At 42.8% G+C, this 25,056-nt stretch overlaps 1 protein-coding gene across 1 annotated transcript; it reads right to left on the bottom strand.

Moving 5' to 3' along the window:
* Nucleotides 1-1,459: 1,459 nt before the first annotated feature.
* On the bottom strand, nucleotides 1,460-23,583 carry CARD9 (caspase recruitment domain family member 9). Its single transcript, XM_036750501.1, has 12 exons — nucleotides 23,375-23,583; nucleotides 22,960-23,097; nucleotides 20,495-20,799; nucleotides 19,655-19,834; nucleotides 15,715-15,858; nucleotides 13,770-13,895; nucleotides 12,215-12,406; nucleotides 10,476-10,517; nucleotides 9,316-9,364; nucleotides 3,299-3,372; nucleotides 2,199-2,275; nucleotides 1,460-1,922 (listed from the first exon to the last, which is right to left on the bottom strand). Exons 1-12 carry the CDS (start codon nucleotides 23,556-23,558, stop codon nucleotides 1,823-1,825), a joined length of 1,611 nt encoding a protein of 536 aa, XP_036606396.1. The 5' UTR covers nucleotides 23,559-23,583; the 3' UTR covers nucleotides 1,460-1,822.
* Between the last annotated feature and the right edge of the window lie 1,473 nt (nucleotides 23,584-25,056).

Genomic DNA, 25,056 nt, shown 5'->3' with positions numbered 1-25,056 from the left:
CTTGCCTGGGTCGTAACTTCTTTCAAAGCCAGCCTAAGTTCCACCTCTCCAGTTGTTAATGCTCTCTCTCTCCCTCGTGAAATTCGTTGCTGATGTTCAGTAGCGTCTGACTCTTCGTGACCCCATTTGTAGTTTTCTTAGCAAAGATACTGGAGTGGTTTGCCATTTCCTTCAGCTCATGTTACAGATGAGGAAACTGAGGCAAACAGGGTTAAGTGACTTGCCCAGGGTCACACAGCTAAGAAGTGTCTGAAGCCAGATTTGAACTCAGGAAGATGAATCTTCCTGACTACAGGCCCAGAATTCTATCCACTCCGCTATCTTGTATTTAATTATCTGTGTATATGTTATCTCTCTTCCTCAGAATGCAAACTTCTCAAAGGCAGCAATTGTTTCAATTTTGGTTTTGTATCCCCAGCTTCCAACGCAGTGCTTGGCACAGAGTAGATGCTTAATAAGTGTTTGTTGAATCCAATCAATGAAATGATAAATCTTTTGAAGTATTCAAGCAATTCATTAGAAAAACATAACTCAAGTGTACATGGCACTTTAAGATTTAGAAAGCCTTTTCCTTCCAATTATCCCATGAAGTACATAGTATAGATATTATTATTCCCATTTTATAGACGAGGAAACTGAGTTTCAAACATATAAAATAATTTGCCTGGGATTACCTTCCCTAACCCCAAGTGCCTACTCCCCAGCTCCCAATTTATCCTGTATATCTTATTCGTACATCTTTGTTTGCATGTTTTCTCTTCCATTAGACCATAAGCTTGTTTTGGTTTGGTTTTTTTTTTTTGCTTTTCTTTGTATCCCTACCACTTAGCACCACGTTAACACATAGTAGGTGTTTAATTAATGCTGGTTGGCTAAGTGACTGACTGGTGTCACAACCATTAAGAGTCCAGATTCAAATTCAGCCTTCTCCTGGCTCAAACTTTATTACACTTTCTACTATAACACAGTATCACAATTGAATTATTATTGTAAGCAATTGATTTCCCATCATTCTACAACCAGGTAAGCAAAGAAATCAGCAGAGCACATCCAGGTCTTTTTGCAAGCAGACCACTAAAGTTATATATAGTAAATTCCCAATAATCTGCATTGTAATTATTAAGAAAATTACTTATAACATTGTCTGTGGAAGACACTCTGCTAGTCACCCTTACTGTTTATTGCTTTTTGAGCACAAAGCCATTTCCTTCTTTTAAACATTTTTATTTTTTATTCTGACATCCCAACAAATGAACTTCACATGTATATTAGTCCCAGACAATTGAGCAAAATGGCCTTAAAGGCTGAGTGTGCTGATGATACGGATCACTTTCCACTTCATGCAGTTTTCTGTTTGTTAACATAAAGGATGATTGGTTGGCTCCTTTAAACTGTAATCATTCGACACCATTGTTTTCCACTGAATTTGACCCGAGTTTTGTCGCTGTTTAATGTTGTCTTCATTCACATTGTTATAATTGTTCTTTGCTTCTGTCTTCTTTGTCGTGTACTGCTTAAATAAGCGTTTCTCAGAATTCTTCATATTTGTCCTTCATTATGGCCATAACGTCATCACAATACCAATCTAAGTCAATCTTAATTCAGAACTTAAAGCCTGGGGTTCAGACTATTCTTCTGAATCTAAGCCACACAGAGGTGGTTTTGAGGCTTAAATGATGTTTTTGATCTTTGATATCCCTGTTCCATCCTATCCATACGAGTGATGGGAGATTGACCAGGGAGAAGTACAGATCTTCTCAGAGAGGCTAAGTAAACTGGCTGGGGGGATTTAGGGCCCTGGAATCAGCAGGCAAATATAGTCTCAGGAGCCTTCTGTATCCGTGTTGTCACTTCCTGTGGTATTCTCCCAGTCTACTTCTCCCTGCCGGGTGCTATGGTTAACCTTTCTGTGTGCCCACTTCCTGTGAAAGTAAGAAATGGGTACAAGAGTAGGAACAGATTTCGATGATTCATTAAGAGTCTGAACCAGAAATAAAGGACTGATGGTAACTCAACTGGGGCCAAATTGCATGGTAACTTATAACCCAACCCCCTTATTTTACAGATAGGGAAACTGAGGCCCAGAGAGGCCTAGTGATTTGCTTAAGGTCATACAGGTGAGAACTTGGGAGAATTAAAAACCCAAATGCATGGTACCCACCAGGCACCCTCCTTGCTTTGAACCCAGTCAGTCTTACCTACGATAGTTCTCAAAGCTTTCTTTGATACGGCGCCGTTCCTTCTCCTGTGGCTCCCCATTGCTCAGTCCACCTCCCTAGAAAGAAAAAAGAAGGTGGAAGTAAAGGCAAGCAAGGTGGGTCTGGGCTAACAACTGGTACCATTTCAGTGAGTCTTGAGTGAGGATGGTTTGGATTCCATCTTTTTTCTTTTTCCTCTGCCCTGCCCCCATAGTCTATTGCTCCAGCCACAAATCTCTTGTTCAGTTCAGATGAGTTGGGCAGAGGAAGACCTCTGAAGGTTTTTTTTTTAACAAGCATTTATATAGCACCTACTATGTGCCAGATACTGTGCTAAGCACTTAACAAATACTGTCTCATTTGATCCCCACAACAACCCTGGAAGGTTGGTGCTGTTGTTATCCCAATTTTACAGATGCAAAAATAGACAGATCAAATGACTTTCCAGAGTCACATAGTAGTAAATATGTAGATAGTAAGGTTGGATTTGAACTAGGATCTTCCTGACTCCAAGTCCAGAGTTCTATACGCTGCACCACTCTACATAAATTTGAAGGAAGTGAAGGTTGTATCATTAGTCTTAGCAATAAAGCACTCCCGGAGCATGTGACCTTGTTCTTTGCATCATGTATTTAGAATGGGAAGGGGCCCTAGAAACCATCTAGTCAGCCCCCTCATTTTGGGTAAATGACTTGCCCAGGTTCAATCATTTAGTGAGCGATGGAGCTGGGATAAAAAAACTCAGGCCCTTTGACTCCAAATCCAACCCTTTTCCCTCTAAACCACATTAGAGGAGACAGAATGCCCTCCCAGGATCAACTGTAAAGGCCTGTTCTAAAGGATCTTACAATCACAATCATAATCATACACAAAAACAAATGCAAACACATACATACAAATACAAATATTTAGACGCATGTCCACAAAGACCCCAAATTGCACATATCAACACACGCCCACACAAAAGTACAACCTCACACACATGCCAATCAATGTACACACGAGAATCACACATGACCAAGATCCACCCTAGGGGAAGCTTGCATCAAACACGCTGCATTTAGTTTCAATTCATCCTGGGGTCACTCAGTTTCTCTTACATTTGGGGCCAGAAAATGCTTCTCTTTCGCAGTTACAAAGGTCTGTTCTAGATGCCTCTCCTTAGCTGGATGACCTGAAACATACAATTGGTCCCACACTCTCATTAGACCATGGGACTGGGCATGGAATCCAATAAGCCCACTCCACACTCCCAGTCTCCCATCAGCAAGCCAGATATAATATAATGATATTAAATAGCAAAAATGTATTCGGTGCTTTAAAAATGTTACCTTATTTGATCCTTATCAAACCCCTAGGAGATAAGTATATTATTCCCATATTACAGATGAGGAAACTGAGCCTGAAAGAGGACAAGTGCCTTACCCAGGGACAAGTGACTTAGTGTCTGAGGAAGGATTTGAACTCAGGTTTTCCTGACTCCAAGTCTAGCACTCTATCCACTACACCATAGAGTTGCCTCGATTTCCCAAAGGGGTCAAAGACAGAGGGAAAGGATCCTTGTGGATATTTGCAGCAGTACCTTTATTTTGTAATAGCAGAGAACTGGAATCAAGGAGGGTACAAAAAAATAGATAAACTCTCCCTCCTGATTTCCCTGGCTTCTTCCAGGTCCCAGATGAAAGCCCATCTTCTACAAAAAGCCTTTCCTAATTCCACTTAACGATAGTGCTTTCTTTCTATGGATTATCTCCAGTTTATCTGGTCTTGTTTGTACGTAGATGCTTGCAGGTTGCCCCCTCCATTAGAATGTGAGCTCCTTGAGAGCAGGGACTGTCTTGCTTTCTGGGTATCCTCAGAACATCGCATAGTGCCTGGCATAGTAGGCACTTAATAAATGCTTGTTGACTGACAGACTGACATGAATGGAATAGAATATTGTCATGCCCAATATAAATGAGAGCAGTATTGTTGCATTGTGGGTAGAAAATAAGCCACGGAGTCAGAAAAGACCTGTGTTTCGGTCCAGCTTCTGACACATACAAGCTAAGCTGTGGGACCAAGGGCCAGCGCTCAGATGACTCTGTGAGACTCAGTCACCAAGCAGATGCCGATATGCATTGGTCAGAGGAAGTTTCTCACTGGGAATTACTTATACCAATTGAATCATTGGTCTGGGTAAAAAAAAAAAAGAAGAAGAAGAAAATGACAAATTCAGTATGTTGTTATACTGAAGACATAAAATGAGATGTACATTTGCTGACACAGTCAACAGGTCAATTTGTTTTGCTTGACTTTACTCATTTGTTACAAGGAAAGTGAAGGAAGTGAGGAGTTAGTGGGAAGGGACAGATTAAAAAAAGAAAATACTATCAGTAACACATTAAAAATAAAGAGAAAAAAATCAAAAAATAAAACTATATAGAAGGAAGAAAAAGAAGCTCAGAAGGGGACACAAACAGGATAGTTTTATGACTACTTTATTCAATTTAATCTGTCCTTTCTGACAACAAGCTAGGCAGTGGACATTGCTGCGCTGAGCTCAAAATCCTGAGTTCAAATTTAGCCTCAAACACTTGCTAGTTGTATGACCCTGGGCAAGTCATTTAATCTCTGTTTGCCTCAGCTTTCTTAATCATAAAGATGAGGATAACAATAGAACCTACCCTTCAGGGTCGTTGTGAAGATCAAATAAGACATTCAGAAAAAGTCCTTAGCATAGTGCCTGGCATATAGCAAGTGCTTTGTAAACATGTATTGTTTTTTTTTAACTATACAGAAGTTCACTGCTTCACACACAATTTTCTTTTTTATTCTTTATAGGTTGGAAGGTTTGTTGAAGACTGTTATATTCATAATGAAAAAGAACATTTTTTTAAAAAGAAGGGGAAAAATCCCATTGTACTTGGCTGAGTAGGAGACCCAGAAACAAAAATATTCCCTTATTATGACACTCCCCATAGTGGCTGTTGCAAACTTTTTTTCTTCTAAGGCTCTCTCTTCCACTGGTTCTTCCTACCCTTTCAATAGAAGACCTCACCTCCTATTTTACCAAGAAAACAAGATCCATCCATCTTTCCCCTCTACTTCACACCTCAAAACCTTTCTACGTTTTCTATTCCCTCTTCCTTTGTTCCAGTCTTTGAAGAGGTGACCTTCCTCCTTGTCAATGCCAACCTCTCTGCTTATGCCTTTGATTCCTTCTCCTCTATCATTCATTAGCTTACTGATTCAATCACTCTTTCTTTCTCTCATTTTCAACTTTTTTTATTGGTTCTTTCCATGCTTCCTACAAACCCATGCCCATGTCTTCTTCATTCTTAAAAAACAAAAACGAACCAAAAAAACTCTTTCATCTGACCCTGCCATCTTCTCACGACACTATATAGAATGATACCTTTTCCCTTCCATGATCAAACTTCAAGAAAAAAAGTGATCTATACTTGTTACTTCCATCTCCTTATCTCCTACTCATGCCTTGCAATCTGACTTTTGGCCCACAACTCAACTGGACATTATTTCTTCAAGGTTACCAACGATCTCTTGATTACTAAATCCAGTGACTTTTTCCTCACCCTATCTGACCTTTCTGTAGTTTCTGACATTGTCAGCGACCTCCTCCTGTTTGTCCTCCAATATGTCTGATTGTTCCTTTTCTTTCTCCTTCACCAAATTATCACCTAGCTCCCACCCTGCTAAGTATGTACATTCCCACTCAGCCTCTTTTCTAGCCTCTCTTCTCTTCTCTCTTTATGATCTTCTCTCTTGATGATCTCATCAGATCCCATGGGTTCAATTAGCATCTCTATACACATAATTCCCAAATATCCAGCTCTTTTGGCTCTCTTGAACTTTTATTGCTAACTGCCTCTTATATGGGCTTAACCGGAGTTAAAATGAGGACCTGGGCCAAAGACCACAAAATGGAAAGCTGTTGTGGGGAGGGGAGGTGGAGAGCCCTCCGAGAGAGACCTCGAACCTTGAGATGTAAGGTCCCATGGGGAATCTAGCCCTCCTGGCCAAGATACTCTGATGTTGCTGCTAGGTAGGCAGCCACTGGGAGAAGCAACCCAGGGAAGAGCTGGCAAGGGAAGAGTTCCCCTGGAGTCCAGCTACACAATCCCATGTGGTAATTTCCCATATTAATCATTATTGCTAACTAGGTGCTAACCTAAGTTGTTTCCACCTACGGAAGGAATTCAAATATTTTCAGTATAGTCTAAATTTTGGTAGCCTTGGGAAAAGCACTGGTTACCTCCACCCTCCTTATATTTCTGTCCACAGGCATCTAACTCAAAAATAGAATTCACTATCTTCCTTCTTAAACACATCCCTGGCTCTAAATATCCCTATTTCTTTTTCATGCATTATCTTTCTAAGTACTTAGGTTCACAACTTGGAAATGCTCCTCAGCTTTCTACTCTCCCTTTGTCTTCATATCCAACCAGTTGAATCCAATCAAGTCTTGATTTTACCTCTGTAACATCCATGACACCCATCTCCTTTCCACTCCTCCATGGCCATCACTCTGTAGTTCAGGACCTCACCACCTTTTTGCCTGAGCTATTGAAATGCCCTCCTTTCTTCCAGTCAGTCTCCTTTCTTCCAGCCTCTTCGTTTTTCTAATCAATCCCCTACATAGCTGCCAAAATATTTTAAGTCTAAACGTCTACTTTTTGCTCACAGAGCTTCAGTGGCTCCCTATTTCCTCTAGGACAAAATATAGAGTCTTTATTCATTTACAGACCACAATCTGGCTCCAATTTGCCTTCCCTTACTTATTTTATCCTATTCACCAAAATACTTTCTTCATTTTAGCCAAACTGAAATGCTAGCTATTCCCCTCTCTAGGCTGTTGTCCCCCATGCCTAGAATGCACTGAATACCTCATCTCTGCCCCCAGAATCCACAGCTTCCCTCAAGGCTTAGCTCTGCTGACCTGTTAGTGCCCTCACCCTTCTCAAATGGCCTTATCTTTACTTACCTCTGTACAGATCATTTCCTCCCCACCCCCAGAGTAGAATAGGTGCTCTCTGAAGACAGGGACTGTTTCATTTTTCATCTTTGTATCCCCAGTACCTAGCACAGTCCCTTGTACATAGTAGGCATTTATTGAATGCTTTTTGAATTGAACTAAATTGGATATAATTTAACCCTCTTCAGACAGCCATTTTCTGATAATGTTGGTCTTTTCCCTATTCACTATTTACTTTTGGTAAAGATATTAATAAATTTGTGTGTTCAGAGGAAGATGAACAAAGTGGCAAGGAAACTAGAGATAACCAATGAATCAATTTAATAAACATTTTTTAAGCACCTATTATGTGCCAGGCAATCCTAGGCTCTGGATACAAAGACAAAAAGAACTCAATCCCTCCCTAGGGGAGCTTATGTCCTATGGGTAGTGGACCATATGACAATATATATATATACACAAAAATAGACACAAATACAAATAGTTTTGGAGGGTATTAGTAACTGGGAACATCAAGGAAAGTGTCATGTAGGAGGTGATACTTGAGCTGAGCTCTGAAGGGAGCTAAGGATTTCAAGGAGTGGAGTTGAGGAGTATAAGGCTATAAGTAAGAGTAAGTAACTATTAAGGGGTAGCCTGTGCAAAAACACCTGAAGATCAAGCTCTCTGAGGACTAGTAGAGGGAACTGAGGCTGTTTTGCCCCAAGAAGACTTAGGAGGGGACATAATCACTGCTTCTAAGTATTAAAAGTCCATCATTTCGAAGAGCAATTCGACTTGTTCTCCTTGGCCCCAGAGAACGGAACAATGAACATCCTGTGGAAGTTACAACATGGTTGCTTTAAGCTAAATGTCGAGAAAAATGTTGTAACAACGAGGGCTGCCCTGAAGTGAAATGGGCTTCTTCCCATCTTTGGAGGTTCTCAAATAAAAGGCCAAATGAGCACTTCCTAGGAAAGGGGCAGAAGTGGCATGAACATCCAGAGCTATAGGAATGGGTTGGATTAAATGAGTCCCTGAGGTCCCATCCTACTCTGAGATTCTGTGATCCTGTCCCCTCTTTCCTCAGGTTCCCTCGGAGAGTGTGTTCTCCCAGCAGGAGATCATGTTTTGGAAGGAGCTGTGCGTGCTAGAAGGACTGAGAAGTCCACACTACAAGCTGCCTTCCCTGGGCCATGGCCCCTGGGGCTCAGATCTTCGGATTTCTCAGAGCTCTGCCAAACAAGAAGCCACTCTCAGAAGGGGTATTCCTCCAGGCCAAAGATGCTATTTCCTCCTGCCCTAGGACACACATCTCCCAGGCTGTGCTGGTCAACTCTGTGCCTGCTTCCATTCTTCCTCAAACCCTCCTGCTCTGACCAGAAGGAATGAAACTCAGTCCCTGTCTGGTTCCTCTCCCAGATACAGCTGAGTAACAGCTGATCAGCCACTTATTCTCCACATGAGCGTTTCTCTTTTTGACACCTTCACTCTGCACGGTGGGGGGAATGTGAATGGTTCCCCTTGAACTCCTCTTTCTTTAGAAATCAGAGTCGATGTTACTCATGGATAGATATGTGAAATGGGGGAAATTGGTTCACAGGCCCCACCCCCACCCACCCCCACCCCCAGTCGCTGCCAGGATGGAAAGAGTGTGTCAAAAATCATACTAAAAGTGAAAGTGACTGATAGTTCTGATTTAGTAACTTCTCCCTCCTTGAGGTAATTTAGTGCAATTGAATCAGGCTTTCAACGTCAACCCAAAGAAGTGACTCTAATAGTGGTATTTGAGGCATCAGTGCCAGACTGGCAGGGAGATGAGAAGGAAGAGAGTCCTAGGTCCTCTCAGGTCATACCACATTACCAATTCTACCTCTACACAAGTCTGGCTCTCCCAGCATATCCCAAGGTGGCTGCTTAATGACATAGGATGACTGTAGGATTTAAGGTGAAAGAGACCTTCGATAGTGATCAGTTAGTCCAACTTTCTCATTTCACTCATTAAAGAAACCGAATCCCAGGGAGATTGAGTTACTTGCCCAAAGACAAACAGGCAGTGGGCATCAGAGTGGGATTTGAAGACCCATGTCCTCTGACTACAGAGATAGTGCCCTTTCCACTGTACCACACTGCTGGGGCGCTGGAGTGTAGAGACGGGCTCACTTTTGTCGGAAACTCGTGCGTCCTCCTCCAGGTCCCTGGGAAGAGTTAACTTTGAGAAAGAGACAAACAGCCTAGTTTAGACTTCAGTACTGGTCGTCCCCCGTAACCTCAAACCGGATTTCAATCATTTCCACCAACTTTGTCCCTTTTCAGACTCTCTCCAATGTACGCCTCCCACCAGACCTATTGATGCATTTGAGACCCCCTGCAAAGTGTGATGTGACAAAACCCCAGGAATGTGAAAGAGGAGTACCAAGAGGGAAGTAGGGGCCTGCTTGCCCTTCACCTCTCCTTTTATTTTGTGTCAAATAGACCTTTTTCGACAGTCCTAAATTCCCTTCCTCCTCCCCTACTCCCTCACCCTTGGCATCCAATGGACCATCATGATAGGGAGCTTTTCTTTTTTTGGGCCTGTGACCAAATTGTAGCCTCTCTGGGTTATAAATCCAGCAGCTTGTCCCTTCTACATTTCCACCAGTCTGGCCCCAACCTCCAGACTTCCCACTGGCATAGTACCTTCTGCTTTGAAAGGTGCTTTCTCACATGACCTTCCTCAATTCCCGGAATGTCCCCAGGAAGCACAGAGTACCACAGCTTAGGGATGATGGAGAAAGCTTGAGACTTGGAGCCAGCAGAGAACGAGGTTCTAATTCTGGCTTTGGCATTGACAGTGGCGTCTTATAAACCAACTGAATTTTCAGTTGTGTGATCGTGGGGACATTTCACCTCTCTAATCCTCGATTTCCTCATTGGCAAAGTAACAATAATTTTTATGCTACCCACCTCACAGGGGAGGTGACTTTATAAACATTAAAGCACTGTGGAAATGTGTTGTAGCTATTATTTTGAAGGGGGAGTGGAAGCGCCAAAGTAGCGTGATCTACCCAAGGTCTCACAGCTGTTAGATGGCAGAGCTGGGACCAGAATTCAGGTCTTCTTCTGACTCTAAAGTCCTTGCTTTTTACATGGCAGCCATTGTCTTGTCCTTCTGGGCCAATAGTTAGACACTGGATAATTCATCCATAAATCTCTTTAGAGTCTGACCCCATCAACAAGGAGGGAGAAAAGTGGTTCCCAACCAGCTCCTCGTCTAGGCAAGCTATGGGTCTGGCGAGGAAGGAAAGAGTAATACTCAGAACCAACCTAATGATGACACTCACCTCCTGAGAATTCCTGGGAGAACTGTCATCCAAGTCTGAACTCTGGATCACAAGAAAAGAGAGAAGACTTGTCAGGTCCTTTATCCCTCCTGGATATTTGTTCAGTGTGTAAAGAGGGGGTGGTAGAGAAGAGAATTGCCTCGGGACAGTAGACAGCATGATGGGGCTTGGGATAAGGTAAACCATTCATAGATACTCTCAAAAACCATAAAAAAAAAAAAACAAGGGAGGGAAGAAAAAGAAAATACTGTCCATGCAGTATTCCTAATTATGTAGCCAGGGATTCTTAACCTGAGGAACATGAACTTGGCTTTAAAAAAATTTAATAACTTTATTCTTATAGAATTGGCTTCCTTTGTAATCCTGTGTTTAATGCATTTAAAAATAGTTAAAAGCATTTAAAAACTTGTTGCCTTATCTCTCACCATTTTTGGTCACATTCTTCTTTCTCATGGTTCATTCCATTGGTTATAATTCTTCTTTATAACTTGACTATTGTGAAAATATGTTTAATATGTAGAACCTATATCGGATTATCTGCTCTCTTGGGTGGGGAGGGGGGGAGGAGAGAAAGGGGAAGAAAATTTGGAATTCAAAAACTTGTGGAACTGAGTTTGTAAACTCAAGCTAAGTTTTTTGTTTGTTTTTTTTTTTAAAGTAGGTTTGTACGAGAGAAATAAAGAGTAGAAAGACGATAACCTTAGAGAAGAAGGCACAGGTTGGTGGGGGGAGAGGGCTGAGGAGAGGCAGGTCCAGGAAAGCTCTTAATGGTAATATTTGAACTGATTCTTGAAGAAAGCCAGGGATGTCAAGAGGTGAGGAGGGAAAGCTTTCTAGGCAGAGGGGACAGCCAATGCAAAGGTAGAGAGGCAGGAGACGCTAACATGTGTGAGGAACAGCAAGTAAGCTAATGTTATTATGGGTTTACAGAGAGTAAAGAGGGGAGTAAAGTGTGAAAAGACTAGAAATTAGGACAGGATCAGGTGGTGAAGGGCCTTGAATTCCAAAGAGAGGATTTTATATTTGATTCTGGAGGTAACAAGGATCTGCTGGAGTTTATTGAGGGAATAAGAGTTACATGATCAGAACTATGGTTTAGGAAGATTACTTTGGCAACTATGCAGTAGATGAATTGGAGTGGGAAAATCAGAGGCAGGGAGTCAAATCAGAAGGCTTTTATAATAGACTAATCAAGATGATGAGGGAGGGCCTAAACTATCTTTGTGTCAAAAAGTCTTAGAACATTAGGGGCAGCTAGGTGGCACAGTGAGTAGAGTACCAGCCCTGGAATCAGGAGGACCTGAGCTCAAATCTGACCTCAGACACTTGACACACTTACTAGCTGTGTGACCTTGAGCAAGTCACTTAACCCCAATTGCCCTGCCTTCCCCCCCTCCAAAAAACAAAAACAAAAAGTCTTAGAACATTAGTTGTAGAATGAACTAGACCAACCTCTCCATTTTATAGATGGGGATACTGAAGTACCCAGAGGGGCAGTGGCTTGCCAAGGTCATAGGTGAGTTAGTAGTGGAGCCAGAACTAGAACCCAGGTCCCCTGACTGATAAAAAGTGGATCATAGAGGTAACAGAATCCTAGGGTTGAGGAAAATAATGAGGTAACTAAGCCCACCACCCGGCCTTTGGGAAAAACCGTAACTACATTTACCAGGTCTGGAGGCAGGAGAGCCTAAGTAGTTCTGAGAACGCTGACTCTGATCATTCCCCCAGTAAAAACGTACCAGAACAGGTGTCTCCGACTGTAGCCGCTTAAGCTTGCCCTCCACAGACAGCAACTGCCCCTCTTTCTTGAACAGCTGTAACTGCAACTCATCATACTTTTCACCCAGCTCCCGGATCTGCTTCCGGAGCTCATCCTTTTCCTTCAGACTATTCGAATACTGCAGGTGGAATTCCTCCCTTGTCATGATGGCCTGGGGGGGAAGGGCCACACAAACAGAAGCTAGGTCGCAGCCCCTCAGGAAGAGAGGTCCCGGTGCCCTAATGCCCAGAATATAGTCCTTAATCCCACAGGACATATGGTAACTGCCCAAATGTATCCTGAACTCTGGGCCTGATAAAGACTGTGAGGAACACAAGCACAGAGATAGGCATCAGGGACTGTCTTCCCTAGAAATAGCTTTGTGGCCAGATTTTGTTGTTGTTTCAGTTGTATCAGACTCTTCTTGACCCCTTTTGAGGTTTTCTTGGCAAAGATACTGGAGTGGTTTGCCATTTCCTTTTCCAGCTCATTTTACAGATGACGAAACTGAGGCAAACAGGGTTAGGTGACTTGCCCAAGGTCACACAGCTAGTAAGTGTCTGAGGCCAGAATTGAACTCTTGAAGAGGAGTCTTCCTGATTCCAGGCTTGGTGCTCTATGCACTGTGCCACCAGATATCAGGGTTCATTATGTGGGAGGTGGCGAAGAAAGAGCACTAGCTCCAGAGACCGAGGACTAAGGTTCTAATCCTGCCTCTGGCACTTATAGCTATGTGACCCTGAGCATGTCACAACCTCCCTTGTCCTCAGTTTCTCCATATGTAAAATGAGGGAGTTGAACTAAAGGTCCTCTGAGGTCCCTTCCCCTCTAGATCTATTATGAAAATATCTTTTTTCTAAAACAGATATAGGATATGAGAGCTGGAAGGAAGGCCAATCATTTCAGCCTCTTCATCATATACACAGGGAAACTAGACCAGAAGAAGGGAAAATGACTTTCCCAAGGCTACAAAGCCAGAGTGAAAGCAGAACTCCAGTCCCCTCCATCAACATCCACCGTTATTTCAATTGTCCTTCATTCCCTGTCCTACGAAACAGGACATTTTCCCAATCTCAGACAGATGAGAAAAGTCATAGAATCATAGAATGAGAGATGGAAGGGACCTCGGAGGTCATCTCATCCTCAGAGAGAGGGAGAGAGAGGGACACATTTCACACCTGGTGAGTGGCAGACCCAGGATTCAGACCCAGGGCCTCTCTTCCCCTTTCACTACATAGCCCTCCCAGGGGTTAAAGGCCTGTGCACATTGAAGGCTGCAGGCTGGGGAGGGGGAGCAGGAATCTGGCACAATGCCACTGCCCAGGAGAACCCCCAACCCCTGCCAGAGATGGGGCACTCTTGCAAAGGAGACCACGCGCCTCACTCGTCTCACTGAGAAATCAGCTTAACCCCCCCACTGGCATTTCTCTGAACACGATGCGCAAGTGCCTGGGAATACCAGCTTCATTTCTTCTACCAGCACTTTCAGGTGTTGGCAGCTGAGTAACAGGTCTGGGTGGTATGCCCGCACATACCTGGTCCCTTTCTATAGCCACTTCCTCCATCTGCTGCAGGATGGCTTCGATGCGTTCTTTGTACATCTTGGAATCCTTGCGCAGGGCCATGCCCTGCAGCTCAAACATCTCCTTCTCCTCTATGCTCTAAGGAGAAAAGGGAAGTCATTGGATTCCGTGAGCTTCTGGCCCAACCTCTTCCCCCTACTTCTCTGAGCACAGGGCAACGAAGGATCATCCAAACCAAGCTTTTCTCTCTTCCTCACCCTGGCCCCCACCCCAACAATTCTGTAAGAATGTAGAGGGCATTATTCCTAGAAACAGCGTGACAGATCAGATTAAGGAAGGGAAAATAGGAAGTAAGAACAGGAAAAGGAGAGTGTGGGGGCAGGGAGGGATGAAACTGTTTAAAAATGAGCTTGGTATGTGAGAAGAGGGCTTTATACATAGCTGGAGGAGGTAGCCACCATCACCTACTTTTTATTGATTTGGGGCATCCCAGGAAGGCCCTTTGCCCACAAGGATCTCCCTACCTCAACCTCCCAATGCCTGAAGTCCTTCTATTAATACTTCATACCATGGGCATTCAGTATTGCCCTCTTTTGACTTCTCTTTTAAGATGTAAATCCCCTTGGAAAGGGTGATATATTCAGTCCCTTATACTTCAGTATGAAGGAGTGTGTGAGGAGTGAGGGGGAAGGAAGAAGAAGAGAGCTGAAAGGCAGGAGAAAAGTATGCAGAGATGAGTTTTATGGGAACCAAAGACAAATAATGGGTATAAAAGTCCTTTGAAAAGTTTAAAGAGCCAATATAAATTATTTTATGTTTTATATTTATATTTTTATTAAACATTATTAAATATAAGACTATATTATATATTACCAACTATATTAGAGCTATATACTATACTATATACTAACTATATTAGATTAGATATATATTAGCTCTATTAGGTATTTATATTTACTTGATGAATTCTATTATATTTAAATATACACAAATAGAAATCATTTCATGCTTATATTTATATTAAATATATTATCAAAAATATTAAATGTGATATAACATATTAATAGATATTCACATGTTTACATTTATTTAATGCATTCTATTATATTTAAATACAAATGATTTTGTTTCACATTTACATTTTATTATATATAATAATATAATGTACTAAGTGTATTAAACATAAAACATGTTAAATGTACTATTAAATATTTATATTTCCTTGATGAATTCTATTATATTTAAATACACACAAATATAAATTATTTTATTATTTTGCCTCATGTTCCCTGGCTGCTGGCAAAGTAAGCTCAAATGAGTCAGACTTGAATAGGTCAGAGGCACGCATCTGATGGGATGTGAGTAAATTGAAAAGGACAGAGAGAAGGTGACTGGAGCTCGCTCCCTCCCTCCTCAGGAGAGGGTAAAGCTGTCACATAGAGCCCATCTCTTCTCCAAGCACTTCCCTCTCTCCCCAAAGTACAGCTCCTCACAGAACCTCAGAGTCACAAGGAATCTCACAGATCATCTAATTCAACCAACGCTCAAAAGACTCTTTCCTACAATATTCCTAACACTCATCAAGCCTCCACTTAAGACCCTTCCATAATAGAGACCCTCCTTCCTGAGTTGCTGATGGGGCCTTAGATGGCTCTGTTAGTAAGCTTTTTCTTCTATCCATTCTAAATCTGTCTCTTCAACCTCCAGACTTTCCTCTCCATTGTGGGGTCAAGGTCCTGTCTGAGAAGGGTCCAAGGTGGGACTCAGGAGGCACCGACCACCCGACTGATCCCAGACCGGCCAGAGCGCTGCCCTCTGAGCGATTGGGTGTCCGTGTCCAAAGTCACCACGGCTAAGCTCTGGGTTGGCTAGTTTTGGGACAGGTGGCCGAGTGACAGAGATGACCCTGCCATGAGGAGGGCACAGCCTGATCCTCCAAGACCTCAAGTCAGCTCACCTTGTTCCGGAGTGCCTCGGCTTGCCGCAGCTCCTTTCGTAGGTGGAAGATTGTGTTTTCCTTTTCCTGGTGATCCTTCAGAGCCTGCCTCCAGTCTTCCTCCAGAATCTGGATGTACATATTATTCTTGTCCCGCCTTCGTTCCTGAATGATGTAGGTAGGCCAGCAGCTTAATAACCATAATCATTTGCATTTCAACAAACCCTTTGATGTAAATAGCATAAATGTCAGTATCCCCATTTTATAGATGAGAAAACCGAGGCAGAGAGAAGGCAAATTGATCTGCCTGAGGTCATATAGATAGTAGTCGAAGTAGGACATAAACCCAGGTTATAAGAATCAAGGATCTTAGATTTGGAGGCAGAAGGGACATTGGGAATCATCCGATCCAAGGCCTTCGTTTTACAGAGAAGGAAACTGAGGCCCATAGAGACTAAATGACTTATCCAAGGTCACACAGGTAGTAAGTGGCAGAGCCAGGATGTGAACCCAGGTCCTCTGACTTTACCAGTACTCCTTCTTCTGAATCATGCTGCTTGATCCCAAAGCAAGTAGATAGGTCCGCCACTTGAAAATATCTCCCTATACCCACCTATCCTAATACAAGAAATCCTACCATTTGTGATTCATTTTTTTTTTCTGAATCTTTCTGCTATGCCATCAGTGGCCTTCAGGGCTGGAGTGGTCTGTAGGACAAGGAGACATTAGGAGAGACTGAGGTGGTTGGGAGCAGGCAGTGAGGGGAAGGGAAGAGACTGTTTCCTTCAGAGGTCAATGGGAAATGTGTCCTGAAAGGAGGCAAGGAGGAACCCACCCCTGATGGCCCTTTCTTGAACAAGCTAAGTGGAAGGAGTACAGCACATGAACTATATGGTTGGTCTTCAGACATTTAAGGAAGGCACCCAGGCCAACCATCTCCTCACTTCCCACCTGGTTATATACTCTGTTGGACTTTCCCCATCATGCCTCTGGAGCCAGTACCTTCTCTTCCTCTTTCCCTTTGCAGCTTCTTAATATGTATTGTCTTCTCCCATTAGATTGTAAGCTCTTTGAGGGCAGGAACTTTTTTTTTTAAGTATTTGTATCCTCAGCTAGGTGGCATAGCATATAGTGCTCAGCCTAGAATCAGGAAGACTCACCTTCTTGAGTTCAAATCTTGCCTCAGCCACTTAGACACAGCTGTGTGACTGTATTGGGGATCGGGACGGGCTCTTAGCACTTGTTTGGCCAAGTGCCCTTGAAGAGTTTGGCCTTTGTTTCCTTTAATTCAGTGTTTTTGACTGAGTCTTACTAGGTGCTAAGCCCCAGGCCCAAACCCCTATCTATTAGGTGCTAAGCCTACGTGGGGATAAATTGGTAACTAAGGTGGGGCCCCAGGTGGGCCAATGAAGGGAGGTGTTAACACCAGAGACAATCACAGGAGCCTAATCGCTCAGATGATGTTTGATGACTCTGAAACTGTATAAAAAGGGAGAACAGAGCTATTTGCTTAAGGCTCTCACTCTTGGTGATGTGTTGATGTGGAGACTCCGGGCAGCTGTAGCTAAGAGCCTTCCAGCTCCTAAACCCAGATGTTTGGACTTTGTTAAACTCTGGTAACTATGAATTGAGATTTGAATCAGACAAGGTCTGTCTGTTAATGTTTTAATTTGTTTGTATTTGCTCTGAAGTTCAGGGTGCTGGCTTTTTCCCCTGAACTAAGTGAATGATATTTGTATGCTGGATTAAAGTAAGATTGTTAACCCCTTAATGTTGCTTAGTAAAGCAGATCAAAAGAACCTGGGCTTGCAGCGTTCTGTGAGCTGGTTGTTGTTGGCTTTACACCCTCACAGCAGCTGCTAGCCAGATTGTTGAAACAGTGACCCTGGGCAAGTTACTTAATCCTGTTTGCTCAGTTTCCTCATCTGTAAAGTGGGCTGGAGAAGAAAACCACCCCAGTATCTTTGCCAAGAAAGCCCCAAATGGGGTCACAGTCAGACATAGAAAAAAAAAAGAAAAGAAAAGAAAAAGTTTCTCCAGCTTTTAGCATAGTGCCTGGCACATAGATGTTTATTGACTGACTGACTGATTGCTGTCCAGTGAGTGGATTGGCTTCCTGGAGATCACAGGGCTTAGAGATAAAAGAACTGTTTGGAGCAGGGAAGGCATTTTTGTAGTCCAGAGTTTTGTTTCCCAGTCTTGAAAAAGGTCAATTTTTGAAAAGTGAACTTTGCCTCTTCTGTAGTACCCAGAAATCCACTTGTGTGAAGAGCAATGAGAGCAGAGAAGGGAAGGACCCCAACGACTAATTCTGCCAACTTAACATATTCATTTTGGGGTCACTCTGGGCAGTATCTCTACCTTTCCAACTTCACTCTGCCAAAAGAAAGCCTGGGAACCCAGGACACCATTCTTTCATTCATTTGATAAACATTTATTAAGCACCTACTGTGTTCCAGGCACTGTGTTACAAAAAAGAGCCAAAATAGTTCCTGTCCTCAAGAAGCTTACAATCTAATGCTTTGAAGAATCATCTTTTCATTTATGTATTTCAAGATATATGTGTTGAGCAGCTAAAGCACTTAAACTTGGGTGGCAGAAGATCTAGCTTTGAATAATGACTGACATTTCCTATCTGTGTGACCCCGGGTAAGTCACTTCACATTTCTGAGTTTCATTTTCCTCATCTGCAAAAACTAATACTTGCACTTCCTACCCAACAGGGATTTGAGGAAAATGCTTTGCTAACTTTAAAGTCATCATCAAAATGTGAGCCAATAAGTTAACACCATTTTGATTATTTCTCTACTTAAGTCCGCTCTGATGTCTCCTCATGGCTTGAACTTCATCCTGGGTTCCTGAAGACCTCTCCGGAAGGACACAAGCTCTGGCAGCTTGTGTGAAACTGGGGAGGTTTTCAGTAAAGGCCCAGTAAGGGAATGTATACCTGCTCAAGGCTTGTCACCAGAAGGCTGGCAGCAGGGTAATGCTTTTTTGTGGTGTGAAAGGGGAAAGGATTTTAAGAACTCCAAAAACCATCTTCAAAGTCACGGAGAGGCAGGTGGAGGCTGCAGGGAGTTAGGGTTAGGGTCATGAAATCAAAAATCTGAAATAAGATGTAGTAATAGTAATGATGACTATTATTATGAATATTGTCAAGGAAGTGTGGGAAATATAAAGACGTGTAAGATACGGGCCCTACCCTTTAGGAGACTTGTTATCTGGTTAACCTATTTGTGAAATGGGTCGTGGAGTTTTCAGGGGGATCCCAAACCTGTAATATTCCTTCTGCTTTTTCTAAAAAAAATCAATTTTATTTCATTTTTAGATCTTCATTCTTTCTGTTCTATCTCCCTCACCACCACCAAAACTGAGAAAGCAAGAAAAATATTCCAAATGTCCCAAAAATATATAATCAAGCAAAACAAATTGCCCCATTGGCCATGTCCAAAAAAAATATGCCTCAGTCTATGTTCTGAGTCTATCACTTCTCTACCAGGAGATGAGTGGCATGTTTTCATGATGAGTCCTCTGGAATTATGGTTAATCATTGTGTTGATCAGAATTGCCAAGTCTGTCTTTGTAAAGACAGAACTGTTTGTCTTTGCAATACTGTTGTTATTGTATAAATGGTTCCAGTTCTGCTCACTTCACTTTCAATCAGTTCATACAAGTCCTCCCAAACTTCTCTGAAACCATCCCCTTCATCATTTCTTATAGCACAATAGCATTCCATCATATTCATATATCAAAAATTGTTCAGCCATCCTCCAATTGATTAACACCCCCTCAATTTCCAATTCTTTGTCATCACAAAAAGAGCTGCTAGAAATATTTTGTACATATAAATATTCCCTCTGCCTTGAAGATCATTTTTCCAGCCCCCAAGATATCACCATGGCGTTCTCCTAATTCTTCTCCAAATAAGACTCCAACCTTTGGAGGCAAGTAGCTGACCTACCCTCATGGAGCTCTCCAGTTCTTGGATCTTGGCTTGAAGAAGGTCCTTCTCCTGCTGGATCTCCCACATAACTTCCTGACTTGGCCTCTGCTCCATGGCATGCCTGAGTTTCATTGTGTGTTTCCTCTCTACCTTGCAGTCATCCTCAGCCTTCATTAGGTTATGCTTTAGTCGGTCTATCTGCAAGAGGATCATTCACCCCCATCAGATCCTTCCCATACCCTCCAGAACACTCCATTTCTTGCTGGTTTTGCATCTGATCCCTGAGAGGTCAAAGGGGAAAAGACCCTCACTCACTTTGCAAATTGTTACATCTGCTCCCACCTTAGCTTTTACCCAGAAACAATCACTACGGTGCCTCTGCTAGTCTTAGAAGGCTATTTGATGAGAGCATGTCAATGGCACAGCTGGGATTAGAGTTACACATTGGCTAGGGTGCAACTCTACTTTCAAAGTGTCAGGGATGGTCAAAACCCCTGCTGTAGACCACCCTGACAGCTAGAAAAAATGGGAGACCGACAAAGACACATACACATTAAATCAAGAGAGAGTCAGAGACTGAGATATAGACACCAATAAATTAATCTAGATTCAGAGGCAGACAGAAAGCTAGATAGACCCAGAGAGACACAGGTCCAGAAACAGACCCAGAGATGGACACAGAAACTGATCTAGGCCTGGAGGCAGAAATAAACCCCAACCTAGAGTTAGACAAACTGAAACGGAAGGACTGACATTGAGAGACTCAGAGCCAGATCCTGAGCCAGAGGGAGACCCAGGGGCAGACAAATCCAACCCCAGAGACAGCCAGAACATGCAGAGGACAGGAGATGGGTGCACCTCGAGCTGAAGGTCACGGTTCCTCATGAGCGCTGTGTTTTTTTCCTCACTCTGCCTGGCGTAGAGCATGGCCAAGTCGTAGTTCTCATCCTTGCACCTCTTGAGCTCTCGACTGAAGGCCTCGCAGTCATCCTTCATCTTCTGCACCCGCTCCTGGTGCTTACGCAGCATGCTGTCCTTCACCCGCATCTCCTTGATAACGTCGTCCTTGGCACTCAGCATCATGTTCAGGTCCTGCACTTTCTTCTGCAGCTTCATGACTTCATTCATGAGCAGCTGTGTCAGGCCCGACTCCCCAGAAGCATCTGTCCAGACACAGGGATTGTCAAACACACAGGTATGTCCCTCTTGGCCCAAGCTCGTCTTCCCACCACACTTGACCTCCTATTTTTCTGTCAACAAAGGCTCACACACGTCCCCATTGTTTATAATTGTATACATAACTGTATACATATTGCATACATAATTGTGTCAATTAACTTTTCCTTCTTCAGAGAGCATAACACCCTTCTCAGGAGGCCAGGCAAGAGGTTCAAGAATCAAGGCCATTTTGACATCTCCTCCCTCACAGAAAATCACAAATACAACAGCTTTCAAATCCTCCTAGGAGATCCACCAAGAACAAGTGAACCTCATGCAGATTAGTGACTTACCACTTTCAATGGCTATACTGACCATTTCAGAGATGGGAAAACCAAGGCCTTGCACGATCATCTCTATGATTTGATTTAGTAAGTATACATCATTACCCTTTTCCAATATGCTCAGAGTACTGAAATTGCAGTATTAGTTTAATGATCAGAACCTGAGTCCAAATCTCAGCTCTAACAATGATTACCTATGTGAATATGGGCATCCCAACGTCTTTGAACTACAATTTCTTCATCTGTAAAATGGGGATATTATTACTTGGGGGTCTATCTACCTTACAGAGTTGTTATAAGAAAAGTACTTTAACATGGCAAACATGGAAATATTTTGCATGACTTCACATGTATGATGGGTGTCATATTGCTTGCCTTCTCAGTGGGTGGAGGAAACTCACAATTTTTCAAATGAATTTTTTTGGTTGGCTAAATTATTAAAAAAAATTTTTTTAGTTTATTTTTAGTTTTCAACATTCACTTCTATAAGTTTTAAATTTTCTCCCCCTCCCTGTTTCCTCCCTCCCAAAGATGGCCTGCAATCTGATATAGGCTCTACATATACATTCCTATTCAACATATTTTCACATTAGTCATGTTGTATAGAAGAATTATAATGAATGGGAGAAACCAGGAGAAAGAAAAAAAAAAGAAAATAGTCTGTTTCACTCTGAATTCAGACTTTCTCTGGATGTGGATGGCATTTTCCATCGTGAGTCTTTTGGAATTGTTTTAGGTCTTTGCATTGCTGGGAAGAGCTAAGTCTGTCAAGGTCAGTCATCACACAGTGTGGCTGTTACTGTGTACAATGTTCTCCTGGTTCTGCTCACTTCACTCAGCATTAGTTCATATAAGTCCTTCCAGATTTTTCTGAAGTCTGACTGTTCATAATTTCTTATAGCACAATAGTATTCTATTCCAATTATATAACACAACTTATTCAGGCATTCCCCAATTGATGGGCATCCCCTCAATTTTCAGTTCTTGGCCACCACAAGGACAGCTGCTATAATTATTTTTGTACATGTGGGTCCTTTTCCCATTTTTATGATCTGTTTGGGATATAGCCCTAGAAGCGGCATTGCTGGGTCAAAAGTTTGAACATTTTTATAGCCCTTTGGGCGTAGTTCTAAATTGCTCCACAATTTTTTAAATGAATTTTTTAAAGAAAGAAAAGTGCTTTATAAATCTTAAAGAACTAGAAAAATGGGAGCTATCAACATTTCCTATTTTCATTCATTAAAAAAAAGGACTCAAGATTCTTACGTGAGGCAGCATTCATCTTCCTAATGCCCCTACCCAAGGCAAGGTCCAAGATACTTAAGTACATTAAGAAAACTCAAGGAAGGAGGGATTGGATAGTAAGGTTGAGAATGGAACTCTGGTCCATCTGATTAACTTTCTAAATGGCTGCTAAACAAAGCCCGGCCCCACTCCACCCGTCATACCCTAAAGGATAGCACCACTTTGTAGAAAGCTCTCTGGAGTTCAGACTCTTTCATTAGCATGGACAAATGAAGATCAGTTAAAAGTGCCAATTGTGTACTCTTGTATAGAACGTTTAACATCTCTAGAATATTTTTACCTCCATTCACTCACATGACGTTCACAATGGTGCTGGGAGGTAGGCAGGGATTATAATCTCCATTTTACAAAGCCAGAAATTGAAACCCTGAGAGTTTAGATTATTTGCCCAAGTTCACAGAGAGTCAGCAGCAGAGATAAGACTGGAACTCAAGACTCCTGACTAACCTTAAGCCATCACTCTTTCTACTACTCCAAGCTGAGCCAGCTCTCCTTTACTGTCTGAACCAACCTTACCAATTATCATGGAGAAGACCCTGGTGGGCTCCTTCCCAGTGACCTTCTTATACAGCTGTGGGTAATAAAGTTCTAGGCTCTCCAGGAAGGCCACATACCCGTTGTGACCAGTCCTTTGGAGGATGTCCAAAAGAACACCTAAAAAACAGAGAAGTAGAGGTAAAACCAGAGACAATTTTCCTAAAACATGTTCCCCTTGGACAAGGCTAAACTGTGTTCTGAGGTGCTTGGTTTGGACTAGAAACTGCCCAAGCCTGGGCACTTGAAACCCATAGTACATCAACTATCTTCTAGGAATGCTTCATGGCTGCATGTCTACATGTGGGTATTAAATTTTCAGGGGAAGCTGCTGCTTAATGATCACAGATGGAATGGGGGGTGGGTAGGGATGGTTAGAGAAGAGGGCAATACTGACCTACTTTCCTTTTTCGAATGACCAGGTTGGGATCATTGAGAACTTGCTCCTCATCATCTAGATTGATGACCTTACACTGCCGAAGGTATGGTGTGATCCTAGAAGGGTCGATGACGGAGATGAGCTTCACCCGAAAACCCTCGAGCATATTCCAACACTCCTCATCATTTTCGTAGTCTGACATGGTGGGGAAGATGATTTTCTGGGGAACACCCACTGCCACTGGAGAGAGCCAAAGAGAAGCTGGACAAACCACCTGTGGGCAGGTATGAAGAATTTCAAATCCTTCATTATACTGTCCATTCCTCAAAGGTCATAGAGGTATAAGGACTTAGAGTGATAAAGGACCAATCTGTCCTCCCATTTTGCAGACAAGGAAAACTGAGACAGGTACTGCCAAAGATACTTGAAGAACGGTATGTATTAGCAGAATCATAATGAAGAATTCTGGCTTCTGGGGCATATTCAGTTAAAGGAGTGGGATCTAAGATGTAATGATTCCTGTGCATGATTAGGGTAACCTGGAGACAGGGGTCATGAGAGGTGAGGAGGTTGAAGACATAGATGTTGGGGGGAAGGGAAAGGAATTCCCCTGAGCCAGATACTGAACTTATTGAGAGTGGGAGGGAGTGAGCATGTGTCCCTAAATGGCAGCAAAAGGGTTTGGATAGGATACAATGAACTTTAAAGAGCATAAAGGTGGGAAAGGTGATTGCTTAGTGACAATGGCAGAGGAAGAGTCAGAAAATAAGGGTGGAGAACAAAGACAAGGGCATCTTTTCTTCTTGGTCCTTGGTTATCTAGGGGCAAGAAGGAAGGAATGAATATCTGGCCTTGAAGATGGCACTAAGAGATGTGGTGTCTTCAGGAGACAGCTACTCCTGGTAATGAGTGGCAGGAGAAGGAAGTGTGAGAGGAGGACCCCCAGAATTAAGGGGGGTCTGTTAACAATAAAGGACAATTCTAGAGGGCACAATGGGAAGGGAGGGCAGAAGATTCATAGGGACCGAGGGCTAGGGCTGGCTGAGTTTACTAAGTGGGGGTGGAAGAGCCCATCTGAATCTCCTTCTTTCCCTACCTCCTCCAGGATCTGCTTGATGCAGGCCTCAGGTCAGGCCACACCATAGGGAAAATCCAGCCAGGTGGGAATGTGGGCCCCAGAAGATGGACTTGACAGTTATGTGAACCTGGGGATTGGGGTATCTGCACAGAGGCTGGTCATGGGAACAGGTTGGCAAGCTGGTGTTCTGCCAAGCGGGAGGAAGCACATTACCTTACATGTTGGTACTTGGGACAAAGGTTTGATTGACTATGCTGGTTCTAGCTCTGGGAGTTAGACACAGACATGCAAAGAGGGGTGTTAAAGAGCTTCAAAGGACCTGCATTGGAAGGGCTGTATGCATTTAAAACAGAAAACTTGTCTATTAACAGTATATGAATATATGAAGCCACTGGATAATCACCATGGAGATATAATGAGTATAGAGGATCTTTATAGCATGTCAGTGAGTCAGTAAACATTGCTAATCACCTACTATGTGTCAGGCAGTGTGCTAAGCACTGGGGTCACAAAGGAAGACAAAAGACAGTCTTTGCTCTCAAGGAGCTCCGAGTCTAATGCAAGAGACAACAGCTATGTACAAACAAGATATAGATAGGATAAGTTAGGGATAATCAACAGA

Source organism: Trichosurus vulpecula, chromosome 3 (genome assembly GCF_011100635.1).
Source record: "Trichosurus vulpecula isolate mTriVul1 chromosome 3, mTriVul1.pri, whole genome shotgun sequence".
In the NCBI taxonomy this organism is placed as follows: domain Eukaryota; kingdom Metazoa; phylum Chordata; class Mammalia; order Diprotodontia; family Phalangeridae; genus Trichosurus; species Trichosurus vulpecula.
The sequence above is the reverse complement of the archived record's forward strand: the minus strand, read 5'-3'. Positions and strand labels throughout refer to the sequence as shown.

Bases quoted from the DNA above. Each gene is read 5' to 3' on its own strand.
- CARD9 (XM_036750501.1), bottom strand. From the start codon at position 23,558: ATGTCAGACTACGAAAATGATGAGGAGTGTTGGAATATGCTCGAGGGT. The intron at 19,835-20,494 runs GTGCACCCATCT...ATCCTCTTGCAG, and splicing joins ACCGTGACCTTCAGCTCGAG to ATAGACCGACTAAAGCATAA. The intron at 2,276-3,298 runs GTAAGAGAAACT...TTTTCTTTCTAG, and splicing joins AGCATTTTCTGGCCCCAAAT to GGAGGTGGACTGAGCAATGG.